Here is a 12,925-nt window from a genome sequence, read left to right as displayed (position 1 = left end):
GCCTTACATCCTACATAAAGAGGTTGAAACTTCTTCAGAGAAATAGGGAAGGGAGCTGTGGGCCAGGCATCTATAAAAAAATTTTACTTCCCTCCTTATTAGCGTAAGTCTTATCTTAGTTTTCTGCTCAGCAGAGTCACAGTGTGAGTGCAAAGGAATGTTTTTAACTATCAACATGTGCCTTCCTTGATTCTGAGGTGCATGAGCCACTTGGCCAGCTGGAAGCAAGATCTTGCCATTTGAGGGCTCTAGTTTGGTGCTGCATGAGGACCTTCAAATTTTTCTCTTGGCAGTGCTCTGTTATGCTGCTTAAACATCAAATACAGTAAAAGTTAAGTTTGTGTTGGTTCACATATGTTTTCCAGGATTGGTGCTGTCTTCCCAATAATCTGCAGACCCAAGGTCCTTCATGTGCCTCAAGTACATTTGTTTTTTTAATACATTAAATGTAATTTTAAGTATTGATACTAATACCTGTCCACTGTTAACATAGCCATTATTTTTCTTCAGGTCAAATTAGGAAATTTTGAGCATGAAGTCAAACCAGCATCATCACACATATATTTATATGTTCTTATTTTGCTACCTATTGTAGTGGGCGTCATTATAGGTAAGTACAATAATGTGTTTTCAGTTTTTGATTTGTTGAAGGATATAATCATGACACATAAACACATATACATACACACATGCATGTTTCGCACTGTCACAAACAGTCTGGTGGCTTTACCCTGTTCCTAATAAGAGTGGACAAAGTTAACTCTGATCTGGTGGTGAAGTCCATCCTGTCAGACTACAGCATGTTACAAGACAGTAGTTTTGGCTGTTCTGCTGGGATTACTGACCACCACTCAGTGAGGTAAGCCATAGGACTGACATCGTTGTGTCACAACTTGGGCCCTTCCAGCGGTCAGAGCTGAGCTCCACTCCTGTCCCTGGGGAAGATGTTCCCTAACAAACTGCTTATCCTCAGGCAGTGTTTGTGGTTTTTCTGCTCAGTCTCATTTGGATCACTCATTAATTTGTAGGTCTTTACTAAATTGAAGGGGGTAACTAGTTATCCTCTCCTTTTTTGTCACTCTTTTTTCTGAACTTTTTGACCTGGTTATGTGTTTGATAAATTTCTATTTATTGTAATAAATTTAGGGTTTTGTTCTTTTGTACGGTTGAGTTTCTTTTTAAATAGTGCATTACCTTTACAGGAACCATATTTCATGCCTTTACTCTCTCAAAATAAGCTTTAGAAAAGTTAACAATTTGGAAGTGGATTTCCTGTTCAAAACAACTGTTTTTCCTCTTTAATCCACTCTACTTTAAGTAAGTTGCTAGTAGTAGAAGTGGTTGTTAAGATTCTGTGTCTCACTGTGCAGGTTGTACATAGCAGGGTGTGCTGTACTTTCAAATAAAGTTGGATTGACAATTCTAAGACCTTGTTAAAGGAATGGTTTTTATTAAACATTGGGGTTTAGATCCAGATAACTAGGGCTCCAGGGTACTAGCACACGGACAACAGTAGAAACGGGAATCCTCCTGGAGAGCGCAAGTGTATATTAATCTTTCTGTTTCTTAAAATACTATTAAAATATATCTTGTATAGGGGTTGTCTGTTCTGCAATTTCTGTACTCAGAATCTCATTTTCTTCTTTTTTAGCGGCATTCATAGTTACTAGATACAAATCCAAAGAGCTAACCCGTAAACAGAGTCAGCAACTTGAACTGCTGGAATATGAAATTCGGAAGGAAATACGCGAGGGTAGGTCTAAAGAGATTTATAGAGCTTAAGTACAGCATAATTTCTGAACTGAAAATGTCAAGAAGCTCACATTATATAAACCTTTTAATTTTATAGCTGTTAGAATATTTTTGTGTTATATTGGAGTTCCTGTTTAATGTTGGTGTGCACTGTAGTAGCAGATAACACTGAGCTAATAGGATGTCATGTAATATTTCCTTCAACAGAAGTGGGGGAAAAAAAAATGATTGGTACTTCCCTGCTCATAAGAGCTTCAGCTAGAAAAACAAGCCCTCTTTCCAGAAAACTGTTTTTTAAGGAACATCTATTGGGGCCAAGTTATAATTGTCAAGATGATTTTGTGTCAACTAAACTAACTCTATGGGTGGGGAGGGGGGGTGCTTTTTCAGGATTTGCTGAACTGCAGATGGATGAATTAGATGTGGTGGACAGTTTTGGAACCGTTCCCTTCCTTGACTACAAACACTTTGCTCTTAGAACTTTCTTTCCAGAGGTAAATATTTATAAGTCGTTCAGTTGTCAGCCCTGCCTAATAATGAAAAAGCTAGAAAAGTCAAGATCAAATAACTAAAGTAAATACTACACAGGAAGTGCACATTGTTTTCACAAGAAACTTTTCTTAAATCAAGAATTACCAAAGAACACTTAAGGCTGTACATCTCTATATTTAACCAAGCCTAAATGCTGTAGATAAAGCACCATTGTTGAATTTTCAAGGGTTGTGTGTGCATCCATTTCCTTTTTGCCCAGCCTCGCTAAGCTGCTTGCTTTTCAGGCCATCCTAACTAAGCTATAATTGATCCATTGCTTTTTTTGTTCTCATGCTTTCACTTTCCATGCTATAGCTAATTAAAGTAACAGTCAAACTAGCTAACATGCTAGCTAACATCATGACACTTCCTAATTAGACTTGTGGGATAAAGAAATGGCTCTAAGGTCATGGTGACTTTCTACTCCAAGCTGCTGACAGAAATGGTTAAGACCCTGATTCAAAGGAGTGCAGGTCAAATGCTTAAAAATTATACAAGTACTTAAGTGCTGTCTAGTTTAGCAGTTTGTGCCACTGAGTCAGAGGACCAAAGAGGCCTTACCTTGAATATTTTACCTCTCTTGCTATTTTTTTGCATACATGACACATTACAAAGCTGGTAAGTGCATTTGCCACAGCTTTCAGAATTATATCATGATGTTAACCAGTGCTTACTGGCTGTGATCTCAGCAAGTGGTATTTTTCTGTGTAACTGACAGCAATGAATACAAACCCTTGCTTAGTGCTGTGCTGGTTTTAGGGTATAGCTGGTATGTTTGTGAATTATCTCCTAGTCTGCATGTGTTACTCATCACTGGTGGGGCCCAGACCTGCAGTCTTACCTGCACACTGCTTCACTTTATCGCCATGTGTGATCCCACTAAAAGCTTATTGTTATAAAACTGAACACGTGATAGTGCAGAATCGAGGCCTTTTTTTGTACAACACCAAATACCAGATACTAAGGCAGAATAATATTTAACAATTACATATGCATAATCTTTGTACACTTTGAGTCCAGTTCTCACACCAAAGGAAACTGGGAATATCTCTTCTGGTACTGGTTTGATGCCCCCAGTCTAATTTGTGAGGAATCACTAGGAGGTTCGAAGGAAGTGGACCAAGGAAACGTTACTTTCTGCATCTCCTTCCTTTCAGTTTGTTTTGTTGCCAGGCATATTAGCATTAAAATAGTGGTTTTATTTTTAGGAATATATCTTTTCCTAGTGATAGTCTCCTGTCAAAACAGTAACAATCTGTAGAAGCTGTCTGGGTGGAAATAGTTTGCTTTATGCAAATGAAAAGGAAAGAAAAAAAGGCACGAAGTGTGCCATTCTGTTGCATTATGTGAGGTCAGAAAGGGAAGGGCTCCTCTTTTGCCTTGACAAGTCTCATGCCACTGCACATCCTGGAAATTATTCCAATTGTATTTTGTCTCAGTTTGAAATACTGATACCACAAAGGTAAACTTGCTGCTGTTAGCTCTCTACAGACATGCGGTGTCAGGCAAGTTATTTAACATGTTGTGTACCAGTTTTTCTCACTAAGTACTTACTGTTCACATTGCAGGAGTGTCCAAACGTGCCTTCTGTTGTATGAATGTGGTTGGAGAACAGTGCTCTACTAAACAAATATTACAGATGAACAGAAAAGGCGATAGGGTAGTAGATTGCAAGGGAACGTCAGGAGGGTTGACAGAAGGGTCGAAGTGACAAACCACTGCTTCCCTCACTAACCTCATGTGTTTGAATGATATCCGAATGGTACTCTTTCTGCCTTTCAGTGTGTTTGATGGGCTTTGTCTCATCTAATCTAAGCTGTTTAAACATGGAGATCAAAGCTGTTCACTGAGCATCTTCCGTAGGCAGTATAGAGACAGGCAGCTCAAGAAAGTGATTCATCTCACTGGCCTGACATCTGTCTCAGGACGTGATGAGATGCTTAAAGAGGGAGTCAGATACCTAAAATTAAGAGTGATGGACCCTTTCTTCATTTTGAGCTTCTCATTTCCTGCTTCTTCAGTTTTCTATATTTAATCTGGCTTGAGCTTTTGTTTTGTGCTTAATGCTTGTAGGTGTTAAATGGATATTACATCTGTTCTTAAAGTATTCCTTATGTTCAGTGTGATTTTTGCTTTACTTCAAACTTTGGATTATTATTTCTGTTTTTCCTCGATTTCCCACATTGGGTTTAATGCTGCCATGCTTGTTCCCAGTTCACAAGCATTTTTAACCTTTAATGTGGTTCTTGTTGTTTCACTGTGTGTGTGTTTTATTGGTAGGTGGTGTTAGGGTTGCTGAAGAAATTCTGGAAAAATGGGAATAGCCAGTGGAGCAAGAGGAAGAAGAGTATGGTAGAGGAGAAGAGAAGAGGAGGCATGAGAAAAGGGAGGGATGAAAAACCAGAAATGTAGATGAAAATTAGATGTGAGCCAGCAATGTGCACTTGCAGCCCAGAAGGCCAACTGTACCATGGGCTGCATCAAAAGAAGCGTGGCCAGCAGGTTGAGTAAGGTGATTCTCCCCCTCTACTCTTCTCTCATGAGACCCCTACTGCATCCAGTTCTGGGGTCCCCAGCACAAGGAAGACAAGAACAAGTCCAGAGGAGGGCCACGAGGGTGATCAAACTACTGGAACACCTCCCCTGTGAAGAAAGACTGAGCGAGTTGGGATTGTTCAGCCTGAAAAAGTGAAGTCTCTGTGAAGACCTTATTGCAGCCTTTCAATATAAAGGAGGCTAATAATAAAGACAGAGAGAGAGACTTTCCAGGACCTGTAGTGACAGGATGAGGGGCAGTGGTTTTAAACTGAAAGATAATAGATTTAGACTGGACATAAGGAGAAGTTCTTTACAATGAGAGTGGTGAGACACTGGAACAAGTTGCCCAAAGAAGTTGTGGGTGCCCCATCCCTGAAAGTGTTCAAGGTCAGGTTGGATGGGAATTTGAGCAACCTGATCTACTGAAAGATGTTCCTGCCCATGGCAGGGGGTTGAACTAGGTGGTCTTTGAAGGTCCCTTCCAACACAGAGCATTGTGATTCTATGTTTCTATAAGGAAACTAGGGGCTGGCAGCATCACAGATAAAGCAGATGACAGTAAATGTTACTAGCGTGAATTTGTTGCTCAAGGGTGCTGCTTTGGGAACATGCAGCTGTGTTGGGACTTTACAGGCTGTAAGAGGCATTGCCAAGATGTTTGAGAACTGGGGGCTTCCCTTTGTTGTGGGAGCTTTCACTAGGGCTGGATGTGTGGTGGCACCTGTGCCTCTGTGGAGACTGACAGCACGGACCTCCTGGAGAGTTCATTAGCAAACATTCATAAAATGCTTTGAAATGAATGGAGGCAGATGAACTTAAGTGTCACTTTGTTACAGAAACCCCTTATATCAAAGGCTACCATTGCTGTCCAAGAAGGATGCAGCCTGCAGCACCCCTTGCACAGCACCACATTTACAGATGAGGGTAATAAACAGCTTTTCCTGCGGAGCGTTTGTTGACTGCTGTGCTAGTGCAGCTCGGCAACGTAGAGTAACACACACAGTAGCACTGAAGTCAATACCAGGTCATCTTTGAGAGTTCACTTTTCAGTGAACATTGGCAGCAGCTTTGCAGAAGTTACTGTGTAGAGTTTTTATATTGTAGCCACATTAGAAGCCAGCATTTCCATTGTTTCATTTTAAGTTGTATGCCATCAGGAACATGCTTGGCGTGTTTAACATACATGTGTTAGGAACTATTGGTATAACATAAGAATGATAAATATCACCTGTCTTATATTTTAGTCAGGAGGCTTTGCATCCATCTTCAGTGAAGACATGCCACAGGTAAGTTGATGTAGTGTGATATGCCTTAATTAATAAATATTTTTCAAGAACGATTGTATCCCTTATCTCAGTGTTATCCTAGAACATCAGATTGCATTTTCAATATGTTCCCTTTCCCACATGAGGAAAGTTATGTGGATTTATATAAAAAAGAATTTGATATGTGAGATGCTGTTACCCAATGCATATTATGACTTAGTTAAATAAAATAGGATCTAGTCATGGAAAATGACAGGCAAACGTACCTATTGGCATTATTTTGTGCATATGACAGAAAATGTATGCTCTGCATGTGTGTACTCTGTGTTGTACAAAAATGCATATGCGTTTTTGGTAGAATCCTGAGACCCATGAAATTAATGCAAAATTCCCACTGACTTTAATGAGGCCAGGGTCTTATCCCATATGTTGCTTACCATTTTTCTGAGCATTAAGAATCCATCATATCCAAACTACAGTTTGCTTATTTTTGTTTAACTATTCCAGAGCAGAGACCAAACAAGCAAGGATGACAGCTTCAACATGTTGCATGCTTTAATTTGTAACAAGAACTTTCTTGTTACTCTCATTCACACCCTTGAAAAGCAGAAAAATTTCTCTGTGAAAGACAGGTATAGTATGATTATGCTTATCATCTTCAAGACAAAGAATTAGCAGGAAAAAACAACATGGATTTTAACACACAAATGTAATTTCTACTTCTTGCAAAACAAGCTTGCATTATTCCAGAGCATTTTTCCATCTTCTCCATCTGCACACACTGCAGAAGAAAAAACATTGCCATTAAAACAAGCCATTAAAGAGAAATCAGAATGTTTGTACATGTAAACAAAGAGGCAAAGGAGCAGAAAAACTCACTTCAAAACTGTAAACACTTCCTGCAGTTAGATCAACAGTTCTACAGTTTAGAAATGCTCTGTCACTGGGGCAGGTATTGTTCTGCAGAATAAACTTAGAGACACAAATTCTGTGTATAAAAAATACAAGAGTAGATGGGCTTACATTTTGTATATTTTTGTAGAGATCAGTGAACAGTTTCTGTGCCTGAGGAGGGAAAACTTAGGATATCAACTACTCTAAAGTGTGTTTCATTTATTAAAGATGATTGGGAAGAGAAATTTCAAATATTATAGCATCCTTTTTTTTTTTTTTTTTTTTTTTTTTTAACAGGTGCTTGTTTGCATCCTTCTTGACCATTGCACTACAGACTAAGCTAGTTTATCTAACCCATATTTTGGAAGTGTTGACAAAGGACTTGATGGAGCAGTCAAGCAATGTGCAGCCTAAGCTCCTGCTCAGACGAACCGAATCTGTGGTAGAAAAATTGCTGACAAACTGGATGTCTGTCTGCCTTTCTGGATTTCTCCGGGTATGTGTACATCTTTTCACTACTTAGGATAAGCAAAGAATTTTTTAAACTGATTTCTTCCAGAGGAATTGTTGGAGTTTAAAGCATTCAGTCAAACATTTAACATTATTAATGTGTGCTCTTCTAGTTTAGGTGACTTAGATAGCTATCAAATGCAGAAGAGCACATCTGTAAGCAAGGGTCATGTAATTTATTTGGCTGAGATTTGTGTAATTTTGCAATTCTAGCATATCCTTTTCTTATGTCAGACATTGTTTCATCTCCATGAGGTGTATTATGATCATGCTAAAAGACTGACACACTTGTTAAAATGCAGCTGTACCTTTCTGTGCAAGCTGTTGGAAAGCTACCACGTAACGGAGATTGAAGGAATACTGTCGTTTGGAAAACTAAACTTCTTTCCAAACTTTTTAACCTCCAAACAGCATTGCAGATTTCAAGAACTAAATGACTTCAAGTGGAAACAAGATAAACATTTTCTATAATTTTACTGTCGGTTTATTTTAGCCCACTTAGTAGCACTTTGTTCTTGGTTTTAGTGCTTGGTTTTGCTTCCTGTCTCTCTTACCAGTGTGATAGAATCATGCTGTTGTTATCACTTATATCAGTCCTTGCATTAATACAGCAGCAGAATTGGTTGAGGCTCAGCAGCTCACACCAGTTTCCTGAAACCCCAGGAGAGGCCAAGGAACTGTCAGAGATGGGTTCTCGATACACCAGTCATCTTTACAGAGCTGTGCTAGTGAGGTGCCTTAGCCAGGCTGCAGGAGTGGTGTCACATGGAAACAAAGATCCATCCTTCTTTTCTCAGGTGCTTCCCTGAAGCCTGGGGTTCAGGCAGGAGAGGGAAGCCCCAGTTTTATTCCCTCTTTTGCTGATACACCAGTGTATGTCCCACCACCTTGCTCCCAAGGCTTTTTTGCAGGGACAACAAAGGGAGACGCCAATTCAAAAGGAAACTAATTGTTAGCTTGTTTTCTCACAAGACTGAAAAAGGAAGAAATAGCTGAAGTATGTGTGTGAACACATGTATGTCTCACCCCCAACCTGCTCTTTGGTGGAACTAGGAAGCGTCTGCCAGGTGGAGTAGGAGCAGCTTGTGTGTAGCGTGCTTGTGCACAGCAAGGGGCTGTGAGCTATCTTGCCACAAACTCCAGCTGTCCCTTGCTATTTGCATGAGACTTTCACACTGAAAGCAAAGGATGGAGGTTAGACAATTAACTAGCTAAATCTGCTCAGAGGAATTTTCTTTTCTAATTGCAAGAAACAGATAGTTAAGAGGAAATAACTGAATTTGTTGTGCTTGATTTTTTTCTAGTTATTCATGCCCATTTAATGATTACAAGAATAAACATGTAAACATTGCATTTCTTTCATGTCCTAGGAGACAATTGGTGAACCTTTCTATTTGCTAGTGACAACCCTCAATCAGAGGATTAACAAAGGACCTGTTGATGCAATAACTTGCAAAGCCCTGTACACGCTTAACGAAGACTGGCTGCTGTGGCAAGTGTCTGAATTCAAAACAGTGGTATGTTTGCCAGTTTGTGTTCCCTCCAAACACGGACAATTACAATGTTTTATCTTTTTCTAGGAAAATAAATTAAGGCTCTTGGACACTAAGGTGATGGTTAAGTACCCAGATAATAAAATTGTTATTGCTGACAAAGTTTCAAAATGCAATAGAGTTTAACTAGCTGGTATTTCACCAATATACATTTCACAAATAGCACTCCTCACTTCACAGCATACCTTAATCACCAAAGGTTACGTTTAATTAAGTCTCAGGGCATTAAAATTCCTTCTTATTTTAAAGTGTACTACAAATATATAAACGTATGCTTAGAAATTTTGACTGGTCAGCAGTTCATTGGATGTAGCTCACTGGGTCATGTAGGAAGCTCACTGAAATGACAGCCTTTCTGTGAAACATTTCTGGATTGTCATTTTCTGCTGAAAGCTCTTCAACTGACAAATTTATAGTTAAATCTTCTTATAGCTGTTTACAAAGCTGTTCTTGGAAGTTTCATTTGAAGGTACTTCAAGCTAAGTTACCACAGTGTGCGTTTGGAAACGAAGTTTGAGACTAAAAATTAAATGCACAACACCATATCTTTGGTTTTCTTGTTTGTGCACTGCATTCTGGCATGCATTTGGGATCCAGAGTAAATTTAAATGTATTGCTATATATAGCCATAGGATACAAAACCCAGTAGTTAGGCAGAGCAACAATTTTCCAGCAAGCTCAATATGCCCGTTACTAGTAGACTGCACAGGGACATCTGGTCCTGTGGAATTGATTGACTTTTCTTATTTATAGCACAAATTCAAATTGAGAGCACCTTGGGGGATAGCCGGCTCTGAAACTGCTGAACACTGCCTTAAATACTTTTCCTAGTGCTACTTCTGTGCATGAAGCCACTGATAGGGTCTTGTGGACAGCCTACAGTGGAGAGAGGGGAAGTGGTCTGAAGGACTCGGTATCAGTGGAGAAGGCTGTCTGCAGATGGATGAGGAAGTGAGAGAGCCGATAGCCTTTCTCAAATGCTATTTGCTGCCTTTGTACTTTGTATTCCTGCTTTTAAATAGGAGATAATGATACTGTTATAGGGTTAATAAGTCAGCTTTCCCTGCTAAGGTCCAGCAGTTTAATGGACTTAGTTGAGAAGTGGATGAATGTTCCCTTTAAAATCATCAGAAAAGGAGAGAGGATCCTGCAGTAAAGTTACAGAGCCCTAGGACTCTAGCTCTAGCTGGACAGGGAAACAGTTTTGTTTGGTGATTTGTCCAACACTTACACTGGAAACTAAAACTGTGCTGTGAAAGAGATTTAGGTAGAAGAGTGAGGCTTTCTGGGCTGGGGAGGCAGGCCAGCTGTGCACATTTTCTCTTCAAGAATAGCATTTAACAGGATGCTGAAGTGGAAGGAGTCAGCTTTTCTTCTCGCACTAACACCATTTCACATGCACTGCAATGACATGCAGGACCTGTGAGCGTACAGACAGGGAACCAAGTATTTTCTCCTTTCTTTGGAGGCAAATTTCTGCCTAAAGGATTGCAGGTTTTGTTTTCTAAATGGAATAAACTGTGATCTGAGTTTTCAAATGCATTTGCACATTGGTCACTGCAGTTACATTCGGAGTCTTGCAGTATTTTGTTGGTATTTTGTTTTGCCCCTTTCTAAGGCCCCACAATAGTAGTAAATAAAAAAATCTACCTATCTAGAGCAAAGTAAAAAAAAAAAACACAGACAAAAAGAGGGTGATAGAAAGATACTGAAGCACATCTGCAGACCTCGGTGTCCAGATTTTTAAGGTATGTAGGCACCTGAAGACACAAGGATGCATCTGGTAGGGAGTTCAGCTCTCAAATCTCTGGCAGGGCACAAACAAGGGTGTAGGTACTCTGTGTACAAATCTCTCCTTTCAGGATTGAGACTTAGTTCCAAACTAATAAAATCAGGATACAAATAGGCTCCTAAAAATCAGGGCAAGCTTTTGTCCTAAACACAACACTATGCAGATAAACTCTTGGGGCCAGAGAAGGAAGAAGTGCTGGGCATAGAGAAATGAGGAAGGACAGGAGATATTTTCTAAAATTCAGGCCATTTGTAACAAGAAAAAAAGGGAACTAAGAAACATGTTGGGTTTGAATTGTATTAGAGCTGTCCCTTGGCTGAGCCCCATGCCTTTTTTAAGATGGCCACCAACGTTGGGACCAGCCAGCCCCCTGCTGTTACCCCTCTCTGCTGGAAAGGGTCAGATGTTGAACAGAGATGGGCTGCTGAAGTAAATACTCAGGCAGAAGAACTGAAGGAAAGATGCTTCTAAAAGCACTGGTCCAGTATGAGCTGAGGAGCTGTGTGGTTTCACGCTGTGCTTGTATTTGAGTATTGAGAAATAAAACTGCCTTGAAAGAGACTTAGATGTATCGTGGAGCCTTTTCGCAGGCTGAGGAAGCAAGCCTGCTTTCTCACAGGCACACAAGCAGCTGCACCCCTTGGTGGATAATTTGCTTGATGACTGATGATGAAGTATGGTGCACAGCTGAGTGTTAGCATTTTACTGAAGTGTTTCATTTTAAATAGAAAAGCTACACAATGTGAGCCTGGCATGGGAGAATCTTTTCTGTGGAAAACCAGGGAAGACTTCTTCATGTGGTAGACTTGGTGCTCGGGCATTTAAGAGCTACAGACTTATTTTGAATAGGCACTGCTTATTTTAAAACAGGGATTTGGGCTGTTTAATTCTTTGCTGAAATGAGTTTGCATTTTTAGATCTGAAGGAATGATCTGATTCACCTATTCAGCCAGCAGCCTTTTATTGAAAGTGAAGCAGAACCATGTGGTAGAAGGTTGTTTAAAGTGTTCAACTACTTCATGAGTTAAAAGAAGGGTGTTAAAAGAAGTGGGAGGGCTGTAAGGGAGTAAAGCAGAGACAGGGAACCCAATTTCCTAATAAGACGCTGTAGCTGAGGTATTATTAGGCACACTTTGTGAGAGGTAAGGAAGCTATTAAAAGCATGTGACATATGGGGATTTTCGTCAGCAGAAAAGGACACAACAGCCCTTGCTAGGAAGTGAGCAGTGCAGTTGTTGGCTACAGGAGAGTCTTCTGAATTAGATGCAGATTGAGTACCATACTGTCACACCAAGAGTACAAACCTCGCTTTGTGTAGTGCCCATCTTGCCTAGATTTAACTCGTGTAGCATTTTTTGTGTCAATTTGTTAGCTGTTCTGTAACCTCTTCATGGGTAACTGTTCTGGCTGCTACAGAAGGATCATACAATTAATCTGATTTTTCCTGTTTACTGTATTTCATAGTGTGGGAGACAGGGAAGTAGGTTTAAGGCAATTTCATGGTGCTGTCTCCTTTACATGATTCTCCAACTTTTGCCAATCTAAAGTTTTTCTTGATTTTTCAGTCTGTCTGATAAATGGAAATATGCTTCGTTGAGATGCATAGCTGAACAGAGAACAGCTATGCATCTCAATGATGTAATGAATAAGAGCCCCTGAATATCCCAGATGATTTTTCTTTACTTCTAAGAAAATATGGTATTATCACATTTCTTTATTAAACCACATCTCATATATTATCTGCTGTGGTTATTAATAGCTATACTAAATAATTCATGTTTGAATTTAATTTTCAAGAAAACTACGAATCTGAGAAACCATCTGTAAGCATTGTCTTCAAATGTCATTATTACTGTCACGGCATGAGTGAAAAAATGTTTTTAGAATTTGTTCCTGTCTTTTAGCTAGGTTCCAAGCTAGTTCCTGTTCAAGTAAGTTGCAGACACTTACCTTGTTCTCCTTAAGCAGCCTTTAACAATTCTTGCAACCTGTATTAAGCCTTTGCTGAAGAGCACTGTGACTTTGTGTTGCTAACCACTAATTTCTAGTGCACGAAGCCTCAACTCTAGATATTACTAGGTTGAACCACA

At 39.7% G+C, this 12,925-nt stretch overlaps 1 protein-coding gene across 1 annotated transcript in view; it reads left to right on the top strand.

The window, feature by feature from the left end:
• LOC104525374 (plexin-C1) overlaps positions 1 to 12,925 on the top strand; it is a gene marked incomplete at its 5' end in the record, with an annotated part of 32,766 nt that overhangs the window by 3,380 nt on the left and 16,461 nt on the right. Inside the window, 7 exons of the mRNA XM_010168515.2 lie at positions 511 to 610; positions 1,652 to 1,753; positions 2,143 to 2,246; positions 6,066 to 6,107; positions 6,594 to 6,718; positions 7,278 to 7,476; positions 8,861 to 9,007. Of these exons, the coding sequence (XP_010166817.2) occupies positions 511 to 610; positions 1,652 to 1,753; positions 2,143 to 2,246; positions 6,066 to 6,107; positions 6,594 to 6,718; positions 7,278 to 7,476; positions 8,861 to 9,007 (819 nt within the window). The remainder of the gene's footprint in view (positions 1 to 510; positions 611 to 1,651; positions 1,754 to 2,142; positions 2,247 to 6,065; positions 6,108 to 6,593; positions 6,719 to 7,277; positions 7,477 to 8,860; positions 9,008 to 12,925) is intronic.

The sequence above is a fragment of the Antrostomus carolinensis genome, unplaced genomic scaffold (genome assembly GCF_000700745.2).
Source record: "Antrostomus carolinensis isolate BGI_N321 unplaced genomic scaffold, ASM70074v2 scaffold16435, whole genome shotgun sequence".
In the NCBI taxonomy this organism is placed as follows: Eukaryota; Metazoa; Chordata; class Aves; order Caprimulgiformes; family Caprimulgidae; genus Antrostomus; species Antrostomus carolinensis.
The sequence above is the reverse complement of the archived record's forward strand: the minus strand, read 5'-3'. Positions and strand labels throughout refer to the sequence as shown.